Source organism: Wolffia australiana, chromosome 19, assembly GCF_029677425.1.
Source record: "Wolffia australiana isolate 7733 chromosome 19, ASM2967742v1".
NCBI lineage: Eukaryota > Viridiplantae > Streptophyta > Magnoliopsida > Alismatales > Araceae > Wolffia > Wolffia australiana.
In genome coordinates this window covers 2,819,932-2,841,953 of record NC_135853.1, presented here as the reverse complement: position 1 = coordinate 2,841,953, position 22,022 = coordinate 2,819,932, and the positions used below count along the sequence as shown (strand labels likewise).

General features: G+C 42.3%; 3 protein-coding genes and 3 pseudogenes across 3 annotated transcripts; 5 read left to right on the top strand and 1 right to left on the bottom strand.

Annotated features, from left to right (window-relative positions):
• The first annotated feature begins 5,491 nt into the window (after nucleotides 1–5,491).
• On the top strand, nucleotides 5,492–7,518 carry LOC144715462 (copper ion binding protein). Its single transcript, XM_078590386.1, has one exon. The coding sequence runs from the start codon at nucleotides 5,540–5,542 to the stop codon at nucleotides 6,245–6,247; it is 708 nt and encodes a 235-aa protein (XP_078446512.1). The 5' UTR covers nucleotides 5,492–5,539; the 3' UTR covers nucleotides 6,248–7,518.
• A 3,405-nt stretch (nucleotides 7,519–10,923) lies between these two features.
• LOC144715463 (protein G1-like7) lies at nucleotides 10,924–12,135 on the bottom strand. The gene has a single exon (XM_078590387.1). It carries the CDS (start codon nucleotides 11,592–11,594, stop codon nucleotides 11,070–11,072), a length of 525 nt encoding a protein of 174 aa, XP_078446513.1. The 5' UTR covers nucleotides 11,595–12,135; the 3' UTR covers nucleotides 10,924–11,069.
• A 3,770-nt stretch (nucleotides 12,136–15,905) lies between these two features.
• On the top strand, nucleotides 15,906–17,336 carry LOC144715461 (uncharacterized). Its single transcript, XM_078590384.1, has one exon. The coding sequence runs from the start codon at nucleotides 16,068–16,070 to the stop codon at nucleotides 17,115–17,117; it is 1,050 nt and encodes a 349-aa protein (XP_078446510.1). The 5' UTR covers nucleotides 15,906–16,067; the 3' UTR covers nucleotides 17,118–17,336.
• A 139-nt stretch (nucleotides 17,337–17,475) lies between these two features.
• Nucleotides 17,476–17,596, top strand: LOC144715961 (5.8S ribosomal RNA; annotated as a pseudogene).
• Nucleotides 17,597–17,912: 316 nt separating this feature from the next.
• On the top strand, nucleotides 17,913–18,029 carry LOC144715968 (5.8S ribosomal RNA; annotated as a pseudogene).
• Nucleotides 18,030–18,163: 134 nt separating this feature from the next.
• LOC144715935 (5.8S ribosomal RNA) lies at nucleotides 18,164–18,303 on the top strand (annotated as a pseudogene).
• Nucleotides 18,304–22,022: the final 3,719 nt, after the last annotated feature.

Below are 22,022 nucleotides of genomic sequence, written 5' to 3'. Positions count from 1 at the left end.
GAGAGAAACAACGTAAGGCGAAGACACTTACCTTAGATCCTTATGTTCCACCAGGATCACGGCAGTTTGTGAGTGTCGGTAAGTTCCTCTCTTCTCTTATGCTTCCCCCCATACACCCAAGACACCAAGAACACACTTGATGGATCTCAAAACTCACTATCTTTCAATCAGCCCATACAAGTAGGAAGCAAGTTCAAGATAAATTTCAACATGATCCATGCCTCTATTTATAAATCAGAGGTATGGATGGAAAGAGGAGGGGAAGACAAAGCAATGCTGAAAATTTCAGCTCAATCAGAGTTGTAGATCAAAAGTTATGGTTGTTTGAAGTTGAAGAAAACCAAGCCTCTGAAATATCTCTCTCCTCATCATCATCATCATTTTCTATGTCCGTTGAGAAGTCAACCCACCCTGTATTCCACGCTATTTTTATTCCACGTGGCACTTTTCGTATTTCGCTCCACGTGTACCAAGTAAGAAGAAAAAGACAAAAGAGAAAAAAGAAAAAAAATTAAAAAAGTTATTTCTCAAGGCTGACGTGGCGGCGCATCAGCGCACCATATCACCTTCTGCCTTCTTTTTTTCTTTGTTTTAAATGAGTGGACATGAACGCGCCCTGCACCAAAAAACAAAAAATATTTTAAAAATTCATATTAAATAAAATAAAATCCCAAAAAATAAGTATAAAGATATAATTCGACTTAGAAAAATCATATCTTTCAAAATTTAATGCCGAAAAATTCCAGAAAAATCATATGTCTCAAAATTTATATTCTTTAGAATCTATTGTTAGAAAACTATATTCTTTAAAATCCCAAAATTGCAGAAAATTCAGAAAATCATTCTTAAAATAGAATTAATCATTTTAAGCTAAATAACATACAAATATGAGTGATTTAACGCAAATATACATGTAAATATAATCATATTAAAGCACTAAACGTGCATGTTATCAACCAGCATCTGCCACATCTAGAGCCCCATGATATCCGTCCTGATATCCGATGTCGTATAGATATTTCAATATTCGTCCGCCCGATTCCTACTGGAGATAGGATATCATACTGACATTAGATGGGCAATCACTACCTTGAATATCCGCTCAAAAGCCCATGTGTTATTATAAGATCATGATCATAATTTCTGATCAATTCTTACCTCTGATATTTGAATCATCCCAATTCACCATATATTGCCTCCAAGTAATCATATCCATGTAACACATGAGCTTCAAAGGGTGTGCCCATGCATTCTCCAAAGGGTAGTTATTTTCATTCTGAAATAACTGAATAAGCATATTATTCACTATTCATTCATCATACATTCTGAGAATTATTGATGAGGAAAAAAATGTCTTAAATGGACAGACATGATGATGACAACCATATTACATCACACATCCACTAATTGTCAGGGTCGTCGTCATGATCATACTTACGTGTTGGACCCTATTTGAGGCTGGGCTTATAAAATGGCTTATTAAGGCTTGGTGGGCTTTAGAGGAAGAATATTTGAATAAATATGTAAACTCACTCAAAAGTATAGTCAATAATTGAGGCGTATTTAATAATTGAGTTTTGATGATAGTAAAAATACTAATGAAGATAGTGAATGTAGTAAATGATAAGTAACTAGTAAGTGGTAGAATATTAGATACTGTTTATATATTTTTATAGATACTAGAGATAATAAAGAAATGAGAGATGTAGTAAGAGTTATGAGAAATATTTGTTTGAATAATGGGGTAAGTAGAGAAGTTTAATAAGATAAATAAAATAGTAAAGTTCTATGAAAAAGGCTAGGGGTTACATACTTAATTATTAGTGAGCTATATGAGAATATGAGTAGATTCTAAGGATAGTGGGTTAATATTTGAATGAGATGAGAAATAAGAGGTTATAGTAATAAGAGATAAGTAGTTAGTTTATAGAGGTCTTTATTTAAGTAATAGGTAATAGGTAGAAAGAAAAGTAGAAAGAGAGAATATGTATTGTAAAGATATAGATACGTAAGTATTATATGTTGGATAATAAATGGGAGTAGATAAAACATATATAAATATTTATATGCATATATATTAAGAGTAGAGAAGACTGGTGCAAGTCTAGAGATAAATTACTTAGTAAGATAACTAATTAAATATGTTAGAAGAATCTGCCAGGTTGTATAGAAAACTAGTGAGTCAGAGGAGTTAATTTTTTTGTCCAGTTTCGAAACGCTCAAAGTAAAAAGATAGTAATTAGAGAATAGAAGGAAGTTAGGAGAAAGTAACGACACTAATAAGAAATTTAAGGATGAATATTATTATTAAGTTAATTATAGGAGTAGGATACACTTTATACGGGTTTAGTAGTTACTATATAATTAGATATATGTATTTATATATTTTTATATTTTTTAATATATTATATATATAGGGTCGATTTCGGGAGTTAGATGGGTAATTTAATCAAACACCTTGGAGGTGTTCTAACAAATGCCCGAAAGAGGCCAAAATCAGAGCTATATATTTTTATATGTTCTATATGTTTTATGTATTCTTTATAGTAGGAAATCAGGTAAAAGGGGGTAATTCTGTCAAACACCTCTCGGGTGTTCGACAGAATGCCCAGGAGAGGTCGGGATAAGAATGGATATAATTTTTTATAGGTTCTATAAGATTGATAAAAATAAAACTTATATAGATCGAAGATGATTTATCGAACACACAGTGTTAGACGAAATGCCAAAACGGAGTAGCGGTGTTGAACTATGATCAAACAGAACTAACTTGCCGATTAAAAGAACTTGAATCAAATTTAGAATGTGAATCTCCTCAATTGGAACAAGGATAAGCTCAAGATGTTATCAGATTCCGCCCTGAATCAAAGAACGGGGTGGTGATGCCAATCGCTGTCGAGCCTCGGTCTGCGTCTTCCCCCTCTCTTCTCTCCTCGCAGGTGCCAAATCTGCCCTCCCTTGCTCCTCCTTGAAGCCTTCCCCAGTTCCTGGTGCCAAGTCAGAGCTGTCACGACTCCGCCGAGCAATCCGATCTCTGAAAAGGGACCTCCGCCGGCTTCTTTCTTCCTGTGACGAGAGATGAGAAGAAATGCATTCAATTATCCCTTTTAAGGGGTTGAGAGGGGTTCTCTTGACCCCTTTTTAAGGGATCCAACGGCCCTCCTGGGGTCCCCTCTTTAGCGGCCTCCACTGATTGGCCAACGAGGATGACGGCTGGGGGTGAATAAGGATGAGAATGGCCCCTGGCCGTCTGATCCTTCCTTGATATGGGTCAACGGCCGCAATTAAATCACAGTCATGGACCCATTCTAATCGGTGTACCCCTTTATTGGCCATGTCAGCATGCCCCATCAGCTGCCCGTCAGCTATGCATGCTCTGATTCGTCCGTTTAGTGTGGCCTCGGTTCGAGTCAGTTGTCGTGGCCAATCAAAGGCCTGAAAAATAAGAAGAACCAATTAAATAAGACGAGATAGATCTCACCGTTTGGTCTTATTTAAGAAGAGTGGACGGATGAGATCATATCTGCCTATTAAAATAAGCCCGAAATGACATGGGCTTCGAGCTGGGTTGGCTTGAAGCCTGGTCATGATTTCCTTTAAAATTTTCATTAGATCGCAGCCCAACGGGCCGCGATTTCTTGGTTACTTATCGGCCCGGCCCGATGCAAAGGTGAAATATACCATGGGATATAAATCCCATATTGGAAAATCTAAGAAGCTGTCAGTATATAAAAATTTCACCGATATGGATTGGAAATAAATCATTCACCTCTCTTGCGACTAAACTCCATGGGCCTCTATGGGCCTGCTTGTAGGGCTCTCCAATGGGGCCTCCCTGTATGCTCAATGTCTGGCACTTGAAAGATTTGTCACTGGCGGTGCTCGCTAGCTGCTGGCCAACTTGAGTGCTTGTGCGCTCGTTGGCTGGTGGCTGGCTTGAGTGGTACTGGCTGGTCCTGAGCTGGCCAATTACATAAAATTTTTATTATTATTTATTATTGTTTTTAATTTTTAAGGCCATAATGATTTCAAAGCATTTTTAAAACTAAAAATGGCATTCAAACACCAAGGAGAATTCAATGAGAATAAATGGTCATTATGAAGGTTTTTATGAAATTATGGATAGAGGGCAAATTTTAAGTAAAATAAAGATAAAATTAGTGAAATAATGCATATATTAACTCTAAAATGTGTAGATTTTGACTACTAAAAATCCCTTTATCACGAGACAGAACAACATTTCGGTCAGTCATCTTTCACAGACTCTGCAGTTTTGTTCTGTATCTATCTGAGGGCTTTGACAAAACAAATAGCATAATAGACGGAAACCCGTTGAAACCCTAGAGTGAATCAATGTCACTCGATGGCAGATTAACACAACAGAACAGTGGGCATGAAGGCCATCATTCAATTTTATCTTCCCAGGTCAGGCTGGATGATTGTTGACGACGAGGGTTGCGACAGATGGTGAACCGTCATCGGTTTCCCCAAGCCTTACTAGGTCAATTTGTGCCACTTAAAGAAAACCCATTTAAACTTCATCCTCTTCCTCCCCTTCTTAATAGACGAAGAATCATTTTAAACCTAGTGTAAATCACCAGCACCCGATGGCAGTAGACACGAAGGCCATCATTCCATTTTTCTGTTCCGAGGTCAAGACAGATGACTGGCGACGACGAGGGTTGCAATGGATAACAAACCATCATCCGTCCACCCCCAATCCTTACTGGACCAAACAAAGAAAACCACTTTAAACTTCATATTCTTCCTTGCCGTCTTAATAGATGGAGAATTGTCATCCGTTCGCGATGGCAGTAACACGAAGACCATCATTCCATTTTTCTGTTCCAAGGTCAGGACAGATGACTGGCGACGACGAGGGTTGCGACGGATAAGAAACCGTCATCCGTCCCCCCATCCTTACTGGACCAAACAAAGAAAACCACTTTAACTTCATCTTCTTCCTCACCGTCTTAATAGATGGAGAATTGTCATCCGTTCCTGATGGCAGTAGAGACGAAGACCATCTCGTCGCCTTAATGGATGGAGAATCGTCATCTTCATCTTCATCCGTTCCCCCGATGGCAGTAGACACGAAGGCCATCATTCCATTTTTCTGTTCCGAGGTCAGGACAGATGACTGACAACGACGAAAGTAGCGAGGGATAATAAACCGTCATACGCCCCCCCAACCCTTACTGGGCCAATTTGGGCTGAGCAAATAAACCCCCTTAAAACTTCATCTTCTTCCTCGTTGTCTTAATAGACGGAGAATCGTCATCTTCATCCGTTCCCCGGATGGCAGTAGACACGAAGACCATCATTCCATTTTTCTGTTCCGAGGTCCAGACAAATGACTGACGACGACGACAGTTGCGAAGGATAATAAACCGTCATCCGTCCCCCCAATCCGTACTGGGCCAATTTGGGCCGAGCAAAGAAACCCCCTTAAAACTTCATCTTCTTCCTCCCCTTCTTCTTCTTCTTCTTCTTCTTCCTTCTTCCTTCTTCCTTCTTCTTCTGCAGAGAAATCTCAGAGATGATCAGAAACCCTAGGGCGTGGGCGCAGAGGGCCGCGCAGCTCGTGCAGGCGCGCGAGGTGAGCGGCACGGCGAAGGGCAAGGGCAAGCTCAAGGCGGGCCAGGCCCTGAAGCGCTCCTCCATCCCCAAGAAGAAGCCCCCCTCCTCCGCCGCCGCGCCCGGCGGCCGCCCGCGCGGCGACGCCGGCGAGCGGCTGAACCGGCTGGTCGACTCCTGCCTGACCGCGCCGACCCCGATCCGGCACCTGACGGCGAAGCAGCGCGAGAGAGAGGCGGAGAGGGAGAAGCTAGGGCTTCTCTCCAAAGAGCGGCAGCGCGAGATGGGAGCTCCGTCAATGGCGGGGGAGGAGAAGGGGGTGATGGGTACGCCGGGGCTTGATCTGATCGCGCTGGGGCTGGTGGATGGGGAGGCGGTGCCCAATTACGAGCTGACGGTGGAGGACGGGCGGCGATTGGCGAGGGAGTACAGTCGGGTGCTGATGAGGAGGCTGCGGGCGAGGCAGGCGGCGGAGTCGGGGCTGCTGCGGCTGAAGAAGGCGGCGATGGCGGCGCTGCCGGAGGGGCTGCGGGCAGCCGCGGCGGTGCCGGACTTGACGCCGTTCCCGGTGAACCGGTTCATGGCCACGCTGACTCCCCCCATTGAAGGGTACGTGGAGCAGGTCAGGGAGGCGGCCCGGAGCTATGTGGGCAAGGAGAAGCTCCGCTGAGAGCTCTCCCCTTGCCCAATTCCGTTCCCAATTCCCCTCTACCTTCGACTCTCTCTCTCTCTCTCTAAGCCTCTGTCTCTCTCTCTCTCTCTCCCCTTTGGCCTCTCTCTCTACCTTCTCCTAGCCTGTCTCTCTCTCGGTGTCTGTTTCATTGGCTTCTCTTTCTCTCTCTTTGGTCTCTCTCTCTCTCTCTCTGTCAGTCTCTATCTCTTCTGGTCTCTCTCTTCCTCTCTCTCTGTTAATCTCTATCTCTTCTGGTCTCTATCTTCCTCACTCTTCTTCTCTCTCTGATAATCTCTTTGGTCTCTCACTCTCTCTGTCAGTCTCTATCTCTTCTGATCTCTCTCTTCCTCTCTCTCTGTTAATCTCTATCTCTTCGGGTCTCTATCTTCCTCCCTCTTCTTCTCTCTCTCTGATGATCCCTATCTCTTCTGGTTTTTCTCTTCCTCTCTTTTGGACTCTCTCTTAGACTCTGTCTCTCTTGGTCTCTCTCTTCTTCTCTCTCTGATAATCTCTATGTCTTCTGGTCTCTCTCTTCCTCCCTCTTCTTCTCTCTCTGATAATTTCTATCTCTTCTGGTCTGTCGCTTCCTCTCTCTTTTGGACTCTCTCTTAGACTCTGTCTCTCTTGGTCTCTCTCTTCTTCTCTCTCTGATAATCTCTATGTCTTCTGGTCTCTCTCTTCCTCCCTCTTCTTCTCTCTCTGATAATTTCTATCTCTTCTGGTCTGTCGCTTCCTCTCTCTTTTGGACTCTCTCTCTCTGTTAGACTCATCTCTCTCATGGTCTCTCTCTTCTTCCCTCTTCTTCTCTCTCTGATAATCTCTATCTCTTCTGGTCTCTCTCTTCCTCTCTCTTTTGGACTCTATTTCTGTTAGACTCTTATCTCTCTCTTGGTCTCACACTCTCTCTCTTTCAGAATTTCTCTCTCTCTCTCTCTCTCTAAGTCTCACCCACACTCTCTTATTAGGACACTCTTGCTCTCTGTCTCTCTCTCTCTCTTCTTCTCCTTCTTGCCAATCTTGGATATAGTTGGTGGTGGAAGATGTTACCTGACTTCTGATTCTCAAAGGAAATCTCTGGGTATTACCTCTAAGTAAGGAGCGTCTGAGATAGATGGAAGGAGCAGGTCACTGAGTATATTCTAGCTTTTCTAGCTTGTTATTGTCAGAAAAATAACGTTAAGCCTCCATTTTTTGTTCACTACATTCGTTTCACCATCCTTATTTTGAGTCAAATTGGTGCTCAGACGTCTCTCTTTTTTACCTCATGATTGCCTGTTGTTGATTTTGCCATGTTCTTACTAGATGGGGAATGGAAGGCCATTAAGTGAACAATTTCCCAATTGAATGTTATCATTATTGGCGCAGTCTGATCGTGTTTAGTTAGTCTATGATCAGTATTTTGTAAGACTCTTTCCCCTCAAATCACTTCCCAAAACTCCAAATTTTTATTTATTTATCTTTATCAACACTCCGACTGATTTCCCCTCTTCAATTTCAAATCCACTACTTCAATCTGACCCTTAACATCTCAAAATAGGAAAGTCAACAGTGGTAAATGAAATATCAACTCAAATTAGGAAGATGAGCTTGAAATTGACGTGGTGGTCAAGATTATAATTTGGATTTTGAAGACGCAAAGAGAAGAAGGTGAATAATGGCTTCAGGTATTTCTTGTGTTGAAGCGAGAGATTGAAATTTCTAGATTCATGGAATTTAACTCGAGTAAGAATATGCTGCCAAACTTAGGTGTTTTCTACATCAAATGGGTTCCAAGAAATCAAGAGCTTCCAAAAGTCAGTCTTCAATCAGGGGTATCAGCCTAGATTCTAGGACAAGCATTGTCTTACCATCTACTGCAAGAACAAATTTCAAGAGAAGGCGAGAGAGATAGGAAGATATAGCTTATAACTTGGCATTTTTTACTAAAGTTTCCCAGTCCCATTTTATTTATTCATATTTTCCCATTGGTCTACATATTCTGGAGCTAGAATATTTTCTCCCACTAAAGGATAAAATATGAATAAATAACACCTAAAAATACCAATTTTTAGGTTTCATTTGAAATAGGGATTCTTTAAGATTTCAACTGCAAGAACAAAAATTAAAATTTTATCTTATGATAAAATTTCGATATCATCACGCATTTATTTCTGTCGCATAGAACTTTATAGATTTCATTTTGATAACCTTAGACAATCATGTAACCTTCATATGTCACAAAAATCCAGGAAAGTCCCCAATCATTGTCATGAAACAATACATAATTTCCTTAAATCTCATGTCAAAAAATAAATTTCCATTAAATAATACACTCAATTCCAGCCAAAATATACATGAAGTTTATCGTTTTAACTTGAGTAATTAAATGATATTAAAATGACCTAAACATTTTAAATAGTAAGGGCACAATAATATTATCACAAGTTTTATTTAATTTTTAAATTGACTCTCATCATAAGAGCGTAGATACCAAGAATACTGTACATTTATTTTGACTCAAATTGATTTCTCTCTTCATTATTTGGCTTATAGAAACAATCCAGACATCTTTACATGGCTGGTCATGGATTAATCTGAGTAACAATTATTGCCCAAGGATTTGCCACTCTGTTTAAAGACATAGGGCTCCTTGAAAATTCATCAAGATACTTAGGCATTTACAAATGTATAAATTTTGAGGTCATTCCATGTCTTACACCTCGTTCTCATATGTTTACACAGAAAATTCATAAATTAGACACATATTCATCTATATCCTGAAGAGATCATTTTGAGTAAGGTAATTCAATCCCTACCCTTAGATTACTCTTAGCCGGAATAAACAAACACACTCAGACCTTTTTATCTCATTAATATTTACATAGAAATAGTGTGGTTAAGCTCTCTTGGATAGACACCACTGGTGCAACAATGTTTTGGATTGATGGTTTATAAAAGTCCTGGAATTTGAATCCTAAGGGTGATTAATATGGTTTGGGGGCATCCCTCCTTTTAGGCTTTATCTTCTCTTCTACCTCTCCTGATTCTTTATTCTCCAGTTCTTTCTACCAACTCCCATTCCCCATCTGTTCTTATTCTCATGGTGCTGAAACATATATTACATCAAATAACATACTAGAGAAATGGGATGCCAGACCGCATTTTTATCTGGACACTAATTTGTCATGTGCTAGCGGACCATATATGCTTATATGTACTTGTGATGCATTGCCGTCTGCAATCAAGATACTAAGATTTGACTTATCAATCTATTCATAAGGATTTCGTTCATTCTACATGTAGCTGTATTGCCCATCCTGATTTTAAATGTTCAACAGACTTGTAACTAATTATTAAAAGTCAGGATATCAATCACAATGCAAATGTTCCTCATGAAAGTTTTGTTTTAGTGCAAAATGATCAATAAGTCGAATCAAATCAAATGGTTTATGAAATCGGAGTATCTATGTCTACCATGCACCTGAATATATTTATGGTAATGCTAATCTATTATCAAAGACAATTCCTTTTTGTATACAGGCAGTAGGTACATCCATGTACAGTATTTTTCATTTTTCCCTTGACAATGATCAAGATCAAATATATGGTCGTTTATTTCTTTAGATGAAAGGTACATTTTTTGCCCTACCAATAATTTAGGATCTTGCGAGATATCATTTGTGTAGCTCAGAGTCTTATAATCCAAAAAATGGACTCATTGTTATTCCAGACCTGATTGCTGCACATACCATGCTGATTCAATTTTGACACGATATCAATAGTACAATTTTGACAAAGAGTTCCTATTCCCAATTCGGTTTTTTGATTAAAATACCCATAAATTATATTTTACCTAGAAATAATATTCTCGTTTCCAGTGATTCCTCAATACTAGGAAAAAGTTCTGGAAGTAAAAAATATGTTCTCGTAGAGTTCAGTTCAAACCTTAAAAAAAGGATGTGACTGAATTGGGTCCAACGAAATTAGATCAATTTTTTTTTCATTCCAAGGAGTGCATGTCTGGGAAGGATCTCAGATGATCATGGTCAGAAACAATAATACAATAGGAGTGGATACACCACCCACTTCAAACATAAGAAGCCTTTAGTAGGTAGATTAGTCTGAGTGTATAGAAAAGAAAAAATTAAACTAAAAATGTTTTCTTGGGATATCTGGACAATTGAAGATGACTGATAACAAAGACGAAGTGGATACTCCACTCACTTTAAAAATAAGAAGCCTTAAGTTGGTGGATTAGTCTGAATGGATAGCCAAACAAAAAAAACTAAAAACATTCTTTAGGGATATCTAGACAATTGAAGATGACTGATAATAAAAAAGAAGTAGATTCTCCACCCACTTTAAACATAAGAAGCCTTGAGTTGGTGGATTAGTATGAGTGGAGAGCAAACTATGAATTTTTTCTAGGGATATCAAAGAAGAAGATGACCGATAACAAAGAAGAAGCAATAACAGGAGGCCCAGACACCTGTGGGGGGCCTCTTAAAAATTAGCAGTAGTCTTTTGGTAAGCTTTCAATGCCCCCATTCCAAGTTCCACGCTGGATTTCTACACAATTGACTGCTCCAGAGAGAGAAAACGAAAGAGACGTCGAAAGCACCGCCCATCAGTATCAAAACCATCACATGACCAAGGTTTTATCAAGCAAAAAATACCATCCACGTACACAAAACTGTCCACGCCGAAGAATAATAATAATATTACTACTATCGTAAACAGCTCTCTCTCTCTCACTCACTCTTCCGGGAGGTGCAGAGGATACACGCAACAAAGAAGAAGCGATAAAACTTGTAAAAGAGTTAGATTTTGGTCAGTCTCTTCAGCTGGCCGGAGTGGAAGTGCCGGCCTCGGCCGGCGCAGTCTTCTTCCTCCTCTTCTTGCGGTATCTTATGCCTCTGGCTCTGGCCTGGCTTTCCTTCACGCCGCGGAGGTAAGCTCTGACTATGGCGGCGCCGAAGGGGTTCGAGGCGGCGGCGCCGCCGGCGCTGGCGGCGGCTTTGTCTTCGTAAGCGGCGCGGAGGCGGCCGACGAGGGCGTCTAAGCTGCCCCAGGCTTGGCGTAGAGGGCAAGGGCAGGAGTTCTTGGCGTGGGACTGGCCGTAGTTGTCGCAGCCTTGGTTGTGGACCTTGGTCTTTCCGAACTGGTCCATGAATTCTAAGAATTCCACCACGTTCGCTCCGGTGCAACGGGAGAGCGGTATTGCCGGCGATTTTTCTCGCAGAAACTGCGTGAACGTGTTCCAGTCTCGCCTCTTCTGTGACTCGTACCGGCTCGGCCTCTGCCGCCTCGCCGGCCGTGCCGGCGCCTCCACTCCTCCCTCCCTCCCCCCGCTTTGCCCCTCCATTCCCTCTTCTTCTTCCTCTTCCTCTCCTTCTTTCTCTTCCTCTTCCTTTCCTTCTTCTTCTTCCTCTTCCTCTCCTTCTTCTTCTTCCTCTTCCTCTCCTTCTTCTTCCTCTTCCTCTTCCTCTCCTTCTTCTTCTTCCTCGTCCTCTTCCTCTCCTTCTTCTTCTTTTTCCTCTTCCTCTCCTTCTTCTCCTTCTTCTTCTTCTCCTTCTTCCTCTTCTTCCTCTTCCTCTCCTTCTTTCTCTTCCTCTTCTTCTCCTTCTTCTTCTTCTTCCTCTTCCTCTCTTTCTTTCTCTTCCTCTTCCTCTCCTTCTTCCTCTTCCTCTCCTTCTTCTTCTTCCTCTTCCTCTTCCTCTCCTTCTTCTTCTTCTTCTTCTTCTTCTTCTTCTTCTTCCTCTTCCTCTTCCTCTTCCTCTCCTTCTTCTTCTTCCTCTTCCTCTTCCTCTCCTTTTTCTTCCTCTCTTTCCTCCTCCTACTCCTCTTTCTTCTACGACTTGATGTTGTTCTTCTTCTTCTTGATCTTCTGGTAGATGTTCTTCTTGTTGCTGTTGTTGTTGATGTTCTTAATTTTGTTCTTCGGTTGTGACTTATACAGGTAGATGGAAGAACAGATCCAACGGTTCCCCTCGTCGTAGGGTTGACCAAGAAGAAGCCCTTTGACCCACGACATGTTCTTGACATGGAACTAGCTGCGCTGTGTCCTGTGTCGCTTCCGAATTGTGGCATTGCCCATAAATATGTTGATCTCTCTTTTATGTCTGATAGATGGGAAGTGTGGCGACGGGCTCTTTGATTATATAGAATTTTTACTAAAAAGTCTTCCAATTACTTCTTAGCCTTGTCTAAGAGATAGGGCTTGTTCACAATAATAATTATTTTACGTGTTGAAACGGGATATGTGTTTCAGACCCAACTATGAAGAGTGTGAGTCCTATGTTGGGTATATATAGACAAATGAAGACATATACGTTTTACATAAAATTCTTCCAATTATTTCTTAGTCACATCTTGGAGGTAGGCTTTGTTCACAATAATAATAATTCATTCAAGTCTTGAAACGGGGTATTTGTTTAAGTCTCAACTATGAAGAGTGTGTGTCCTATGTTGAGTATATAGAGACAAATCAAGACATATTATTTTTACTAAAAATTCTTCCAATTATTTATTAATCACGTCTTAGAAATAGTGTTTATTTAGAGAAATAATAATAATTCATTTAATTCTTGAAACGGGGTATTTTTTTAAGACCCAACTATGAAGAGTGTGTCCTATGTTGGATATATAGAGACAAATGAAGACATATACGTTTTACTAAAAGTTCTTCTAACTATTTCTTAACTGTGTCATAGAGATGGGGTAATAATTCATTGATTTCACGATAATAATAGTTGATTTAAGTCTTAAAACGGGGTATTTGTTTCAGTTCCAACTATAAAGATTGTGTGTCCTATGTTGAATATATAGAGATAAATCAAGACATACTTTTTACTGAAAATTCTTCCAATTATTTCTTAACCGTGTCATAGAGATAGGGTAATAAATCAAATATTTCACTATAATTATTGTTGATTTAAGTTTTGAAAAGAGAGATTTGTTTAAGACCCAACTATGAAGTGTGTGTGTGTCTATGTTGAATATAGAGATACAATGAAGACATATACGTTATACTAAAAACTGTTCCATTTATCTCTTACTCATGTCTTAGAGATAGAGGTGATTTCTTAATAATAGTGATTGATTTAATACTCCAAAAGTTGGGAATAAATTGTCAAAAATAGAAAGAGAATTACGTAAAAGAAGAATTGGGTTGGGATTGGATTGAAAGATTTGATCAGTCTAGTGTCCTTGATCATGATCGGCTGATATGACCAGGAGGCTGTTTCATGACCGGATTGGCCCAATTGATCGAACCATAATTCACAACAAATACGGACGCTCAGTTAATTTCTCAATTATTTATCTTTCACATCTTGACGATTTCAACTATACATATGTATATGTCTTGGGGATGCAACTTTTGTAAATAAAAGCTAGTTCTTTCTTAAAGCTACCAATGCCAAGGGGTACGCGTGAAAAAGATGGAATTCGGATGCGTTTCAAATTCCAAGGCTGCAGACATACAGACAGAGAGACAGAGAGATACAGAGCGACAGAGAGACAGAGATGGAGATAAATAAAGATGGAGGGAAATCGGTAGAGAGATAGAGAGATGGAGAAATGTAGAGATGAATCTAGAGATAGATGGAGAGAGAGATAGAGAAATGGAGAGATGTAGAGATGAATATAGAGATAGATGGAGAGAGAGATGTGGAGTGAGGGAGAGAGAGATAAAGAGGGAACGAGATATATGTAGAGAGAGAGCGAGAGATAGAGATAGATATGGAGAGAGCAATATATAGAGAGAGCGAGAGACAGACACAGAGATATGGAGAGAGCAAGATATAGAGAGAGCGACAAAGATCTTTATAGAGAGAGCGAGAGATAGACACAGAGATATGGAAAGAGCAAGATATGGAGAGAGCAAGATATAGAGAGAGGTATGGAGAGAGCAAGATGTAGAGAGAGCGAGAGACATGTAGAGAGAGAGAGGAGAGAGAGAGATATATAGGGAGAGCGAGTGATAGAGAGACTGATTGATAGGTCGATAGAGTGAGAGATTGAGAGAGTGAGGGGAGCGAGAGAGATATATAGAGAGAGAGCGAGAGATAGAGAGACTGATTGATAGGTCGATAGAGTGAGAGATTGAGAGAGAGAGAAGGGAGCGAGAGAGATATATATAGAGAGAGCGAGAGATAGAGAGAGATTGATAGATAGGTCAATAGAGTGAGAGATTGAGGGAGAGAGAGGAGCAAGAGAGATATAGAGAAAGAGCGAGATAGAGATTTTGATAGATTGGTCGATAAAGCGTAAGAGAGAGAGAGAGAGAGCGAGAGATAGAGATTTTGATAGATAGGTCGATAGAGCGAGAGAGAGAGAGAGAGAGAGAGAGGAGCGGGAGAGACACAGAAAGAGAGAGAGGAGCGAGAGAGATATAGAGAGAGCGAGATAAGGAGAGATTAATAGATAGGTCGATAGAATGAGAGAGAGGAACCAGAGAGATATATATAGAGAGAGAGAGAGCGAGAGAGACAGCTAGAGAGAGAAAGGAGCGATAGAGATATATAGAGATACCGAGATAGACAGCTATAGAGAGATGAAGCGAGAGATAGATAGAAAGCGAGGCAGCGAGGTGGATGGAATGAAAGAATGGAGCGAGAGATAGATAGAAAGCGAGGCAGCGAGGTGGATGGAATGAAAGAATGGAGCGAGAGATAGATAGAAAGCGAGGCAGCGAGGTGGATGGAATGAAAGAATGGAGCGAGAGATAGATAGAGAGAGAGAGAGAGAGAGAGAGAGAGAGAGAGAGAGAGAGAGGGAGAGAGAGAGAGAGAGAGAGAGAGAGAGAGAGAGAGATGGAGCGAGAGAGGTGGAGAGAGATTTATAGAAAGGTAGCGAGATAGACAGAGAGAGAGAGAGATGGAACGAGAGATATATAGAAAGGTGGCGAGATAGACAGAGAGAGATGGAACAAGAGATATTTTGAAAGGTAGCGAGATAGATAGATAGAGAGAGAGATGGAATGAGAGATATATAGAAAGGTTGCAAGATAGGCAGATAGAGAGAGAGAGAGAGATGGAACGAGAGATATATAGAAAAGGTGCGAGATAGACAGATAGAGAGAGAGAGATGGAACGAGAGATATATAGAAAAGTTGCGAGATAGACAGATAGAGAGAGAGAAAGATGGAACGAGAGATGGAGAAAGATTTATAGAGAGAGCGAGGTAGACTGATAGATAGATAGAGAGAGAGAGAGAGATGGAAAGAGAGATAGACCGATAAATAGATTGAAGGGAGAGATGGAACGAGAGATAGCGAGAGAGAGTGCGAGGGATGGGACGAGAGACAGAGAGATAGAAATAGAGAGAGAGAGAGAGAGAGAGAGAGAGAGAGAGAGAGAGAGAGAGAGAGAGAGAGAGAGAGAGAGAGAGAGAGAGAGAGAGAGAGAGAGAGAGAGAGAGAGAGAGAGAGAGAGAGAGAGAGAGAGAGAGAGAGAGAGAGAGAGAGATGGAACTAGAGATAGAGAGATGGAACGAGAGATAGAGAGATGGAACGAGAGATAGAGATAGAGATAGAGATAGAGATAGAGATAGACAACGAGAGAGAGTCTCACCTCATGGAAATCACGTGATGGATCGGATGTGGGGACAACCCTCAGTTAATAGACAAGAAAAACCCCCGTCCGCAACGCCATACACGAAACCAGTGCACTAAACCCACCCTCCTCTACCACACTCTCTCTCTGTAGCGGTAAGTCAACCTCGGACATGATCACGATCACCATCATTATCTAAAACCCACCAAACCCATCTCTCTCTCTTCCCCCTTCACCGGTTCACCCCCATCCCCCCCTTTCTCTCTCTAGTTGCAGAGCAAATGGGGACGACGATGGAGTGCTGGTCAGCCCGGCCGAGCCTGGACGAGGAGATCCTGATGAACGGCCCAGATCGCTCCGAAGCCTTCTCTCCCCCCCCTCCGCCCCCCAAGCGAAAGCCCCGCCGCCCTCTCTCCCTCTCCGCCGCCATCGCCGCCTTCAAAACCTCCCTCCGCCCATCCCTGACCGTCCGATCCACCGGCGCCGAGATCTCACGGTGGATGCTCTCCCCCGCCGACGTGGCCTCCCCATCCGACGGCTCCCCGCCGCTCTTCCGCGGCCGCCGCTGCTGGCTCTACCCCGTGGCCGGCGCGCCGCCGGGCGCCGCCTACGAGATCCAACTCCGGCCCGACCTCCTCGAGATCATGTCCAGCGGCCACATCAACGTGCTACGTGTCCACGGGCTGCTCCTCCACGACACCCTCGGGCTCTGCCAGGTTGCGGAGTACAAGCCCGGCGGCTCCCTGGAGGGGTTGATTCGGCGGACACGTGGCGGGCTGCCGGGCGCCGCCGTGCGACGGCTGGCGGCGGACATCGCCGCCGGGCTTAAGTTCTTCAACGACCGCGGGGCGGCCTACCGGGACTTGAACGCGAGGCGGGTTCTGCTGGACGGGGGAGGGGGGGCGTGTCTGGGGGCGGTGGCGGCGGCGGCGGCGGTGACGGGAGCGGCGGCGGCGGAGTACGAGACCGCGGGGTATCGGTGGCGGGCGCCGGAGGTGATCGGCGGCGATCCGGAGACGGCGGCGGAGACGTGGATGAGCAACGTGTACAGTTTCGGGATGGTGGTGTGGGAGATGGTGGCGGGGGAGGCAGCGTACGGCGGGTGCTCGCCGGTGCAGGCGGCGCTCGGCGTCGCTGCCGGCGGGCTCCGCCCGGAGATCCCCGCCGGCTGCCCGCCGCCGCTCGCCGCGCTCATGCGCAGCTGCTGGCACGCCGACCCCCGCCGCCGGCCCACCTTCTCCCACATCCTCTCCGTCCTGTCCGCCGCCTCCGTCAACGTCAACGTCAGCGTCAACGCCAACGCCAACGTCAACGTTGTCCACCCTTGCTGAATCCTTCCCCCCACCGGCACCGTCGTCGTCGTCGTCATCTCCTCCATCACCGTCTCCTCCCCCGGGCATGAGGCGTGACAGCCGAGGAAGACACAGGCGGTCGCCCGAGTGTCACCCTCGCGGCTTCTGCCTAAAGATATCTCCGCTGTCGCCTCGGTGAAGGACGTGGCTAATTGTGATAGCCGGTGTTAAATGAGATAATCAGTGCTAATTGCAGAATCCCCCGAACCATGGAATCTTTGATTGCATGCATCGGATATCTCGGCTGTCGCCTTGGTGAAGGATGTGGCTAATTGTGATAGGCGGTGTTAACTGCAGAATCCCGGCCGCGAACCATCAAATATTTGAAAGCAATTTTGACTCCCAGCGACGAATATCTCAGCTGTCGCCTCGATGAAGGACACAGCTAAATGAGATAGACAGTGTTAGTTGCAGAATCCCACAAACCGTCGAATCTTTGAATGCAATTTTGACTGCCAGAAATGGATATCTCGGCTGCTGCGTCGATAAAGGACGTAGGTAAATGAGATAGACGGTGTTACTTGCGGAATCCTGCCAACCATCAGATCTTTGAATGAAATTTTGACTACCAGCAATGAATATCTCGGCTGTGGCCTTGATGAAGGATGTAGGTAAAAGAGATAGACGGTGTTAGTAGCATCGAATCTTTGAAAGCAATTTTGACTACCACCAATGGATGTCTCGGCTATCGCCTTGATGAAGGATGTAGGTAAATGAGATAGACGATGTTAATTGTGGAATCCCACTAACCATCTAATCTTTGAATGCAATTTTGACTACCAGCAATGGATATTTCGGCTATCGCCTCGATGAAGGACATGGTTAATTGTGATAGACGGTGTTAGTAGCAGAATCCCGCAAACCGTCGAATCTTTGAATGCAATTATGTCTACCACTGACAGATATCTAGGCTGTCGCCTTGATGAAGGACACGACTAAATGAGATAGACGGTGTTAACAGCAGAATCCTGCAAACCGTCGAATCTTTGAATGCAAGTAGTGCCTGTGAAACTGCTGGGCGCCACGGCTTCCAGCCATGGATATCTCGGCTTTCAGCCTCGATGAAGGACACAGCTAAATGAGATAGAGGGTGTAACAGTTATAGAATCCCACAAACTGTCGAATCTTTGAATGCAAGTTGTGCTCGTGCGACTGTGCAGTGTAACGGCTACCGGCAACAAATTCTCAGCGGTCGCCTCGACAAAGGACAAAGCTAAATGAGATAGACAATGTTAATTGCGGAATCCAACGAACCATCGAATTGTTCAATGCAAGTTGCATCGTGGATATCTCGGCTCTCGCCTCGATGAAACACAAATTGGGACGAGATATATGGTGTTAATTGCAGAATCCCGCAAAACCATTCTATCTTTGAATGCAAGTTGTGCCCACGTAACCATGTGGCGCCGCAGCTAGTAGTAACGGATATCTCTGCAGTCACCTCGACGGAGGACATATTGAAATGAGATACATTACAAAATCCCGCAAACCATCGAATCTTTGAACGCAACTTGTGCCCACGCAACCGCAATGGATATTTTGGCTGTCGCCTTGTTGAAGCACGTTGAAATGAGATACACGGTGATAATTGCAAAAAACCCACAAACCATCGAATCGCAATGGATATCGCAGCTGTCGCCTTGCTGAAGCACGTTGAAGTGAGATATATGGTGGTAATTACAAAAACCCACGAACCATTGAATCTTTGAATGAAAGTTGAGGCCAAGGCTAGCCAGACAGAGTGGGCTTGAGGGAGGGAGGTACCCAGAACCGATTAACGTCTTCCGTCATCGGTCAACACGATCAAACTCACCGGCAAAGAATGTTGACGTCATCAGTCAACGTCACCGCTAAACGATAAGACGGAAGGAAAATACGTCATCCTCACGTTCGGTTTTGCGTGGGGCCCACCGGTGGAGCGGAGTAATGACGCCGTGTCAGATCCGGCTTTGACGAGCAAGGATAGCCGTCGGATGGTGATCGGAGGGGTGAGATGGGACGCTGGGTACGCTGTCCGCTTTGTCGGGGCATTTAATTAGGCGGGGCCCGCAGGCTGGCTGCTGTGGGGACCACCGTAACGGTTTCCATGTGGCCCACTTTCTCTCTCTTCTATGTGATTTCCTTTTGACTGGTTAGACGTGATCATCCTTCTTATTATATGTCATAATCATCATCATTATTGTTTGCATCATCACCATTAGAAACATCGTCATATCAGGAATATTGTTGCCATAAGCACCATCATTTTATTTATTTCTTCTTTACGATTTTATTATTTCTTAGTAGTTATGTGTATTCTCTGCACCTCCCGCGCGCGCGCGCGCGAGAGAGAGAGAGAGAGAGAGAGAGAGAGAGAGAGAGAGAGAGAGAGAGAGAGAGGGGGGGCTGTTTACGATATTAGTTTTGTGTATGTGGGTTGTATTTTTTGCTTTATAAAACCTTGGTCATGTGATGGTTTTGATACTGATGGGCGGTGCTTTCGATGTCTCTTTCATTTTCTCTTTCTGGAGCAGTCAATTTTATAGAAATCCAGCGAAGAACTTGGAATGGGGGCATTGACAGCTCACCAAAAGACTACTACTAATTTTTAAGAGCCCCCCCACAGAGGTCTGGGGCTCCTGTTATTTATTTATTTTTTTAAATTTTTTTTGGGGCTCCTGTTATTGCTTCTTCTTTGTTACCAGTCATCTCCTTCTTTGATATCCCTCGAAACTATTCATACTTTCATTTTTTTTTCCTATCCACTCATACTAATCCACCAACTCAAGGCTTCTTATGTTTAAAGTGGGTGGACAATCTACTTCTTTTTTGTTATCAGTCATCTTCAATTGTCTAGATATCCCTAGAGAATGTTTTTAGTTTTTTTTTTTTTGCTATCCATTCAGACTAATCCACCTACTCAAGGCTTCTTATGTTTAAAGTGGGTGGAGAATCTACTTCTTTTCTGTTCTCAGTCATCTTCAATTGTCTAGATATCCCTAGAAAATGTTTTTAGTTTAATTTTTTTTTGCTACCCATTCAGACTAAAGGCTTCTTATATTTAAAGCGAGTGGAGTATCCACTTCTTCAGTTTATTTTCTTCTTTGCTATCTTCTCAGACGAAGTCACCTATTCAAGGTTTTTTAAAAAGTGGGTGGAGTATCCACTCCCATAATATTATTGATTCTGACCATTGTCCCCTGAGATCCTTCCCCGACATGCACTCCCTTGGGAATGAAAAAAATGATCTAATTTCGTTGGACCCAATTCAGTCACATCCTTTTTTATGGGTTGAACTGAACTCTACGAGGGCATATTTTGTGCTTTCAGAACTTTGTCTTGGCATTGAGGAATCACTGTAAACAATAATGTTAGTTATATTTACATTACAAGTTATGGGTATTTCAAATAAACACCAAACTGGGAATAAGAACTCTTTGTCACAATTGTACTATTGATATCGTGTCAAGATTGAATCAGCATGGTATACGCAGCAACCAGGTCTGGTATAACGATGAGCCCACTTTTTGGATTAGAAGATTCTGAGCTGCACAAATGATATCTCACAAGATTCTAAGTCATTTCTAGGTAAAAAATGTACTTTCATCTAAAGAAATAAATGATCACATATTTGATCTTGATCTCTAGTCAAGGGAAAATTTTAAAAAAATGTACATGGATGTACCTACTGCCTAAATACACAATGGAATTGTCTTTGATAATAGATTAGCATTACCAAAAATATATTAAGGTGCAGAGATACTCCAATTTCATAAACCATTTGATTTGATTCGACCTATTGATCATTTTGCACTAAAACAAAACTTTCATGAGGAATATTTACATTGTGATTGATATCCTGACTTTTAATTATTTGATACAAGTCTGTTGAATATTTGAAATCAGGATGGTCAATACAGCCACATGTCGAATGAATGAAATCCTTATAAATCTATTGATAAGTCAAATCTTATTATCTTGATTGCAGACGGTAATGTATCACAAGTACGTATAAGCATATATGGTCTGCTAGCACATGACAAATTAGTGTCTGGATAAAAATGAGTTCTGGCATCTCAAAACCATATTCATCATCTTTTGGTCAATACAGCCACATGTAGAATGAACGAAATCCTTATGAATCTATTGATAAGTCAAATCTTATTATCTTGATTTCAGACGGTAATGTATCACAAGTAGGTATAAGCATATATGGTCTGCTAGCACATGACAAATTAGTGTCTGGATAAAAATGAGTTCTGGCATCTCAAAACCAAATTCATCACCTTTGGGATTAAAATTCCTGGGCTTTTTATACAACATCAATGGAAAACATTGTTGCACCAGTGGTGTCTATCCAAGAGAGCTTAAGCACACAATTTCTATCTAAATCTGAATGAGATACAGGTGTTGGTTAATTCAGGCTAAGAGTAATCTAAGGGTAAGGATTGGATAACCTTACTCAAAATGATCTCTTCAGGATATAGATGAATGTGTATTTAATCTATGATTTTTTTGTGTAAATATATGAGAACGAGGTGTAAGACATGGAACGACATCAAAATTTATAAATTTTTAAATGCCTATGTTAGTATCTTGATGAATTTTCAAGGTGCCCAATGTCTTTAAACAGAGTGGAAAATCCATGGGCAATAATTGTTACTCATATTAATCCAGGACTAGCCATGTAAAAGATGTTTGGATTGTTGCAATAAGCCAAATAATGTAGAAAGAAATCAATTTGAGTCAAAATGAATGTACTGTATTCTTGGTATCTACGTTTTTATTTTAAATGTTTAAGTAATTTTTACATCATTTAATTACTCAAATTAAATAGATAACCTTCATGTTTTTTTGGTTAAAACTGAGTGTATTACTTAGTGGAATTTTGTTTGTTCACATGAG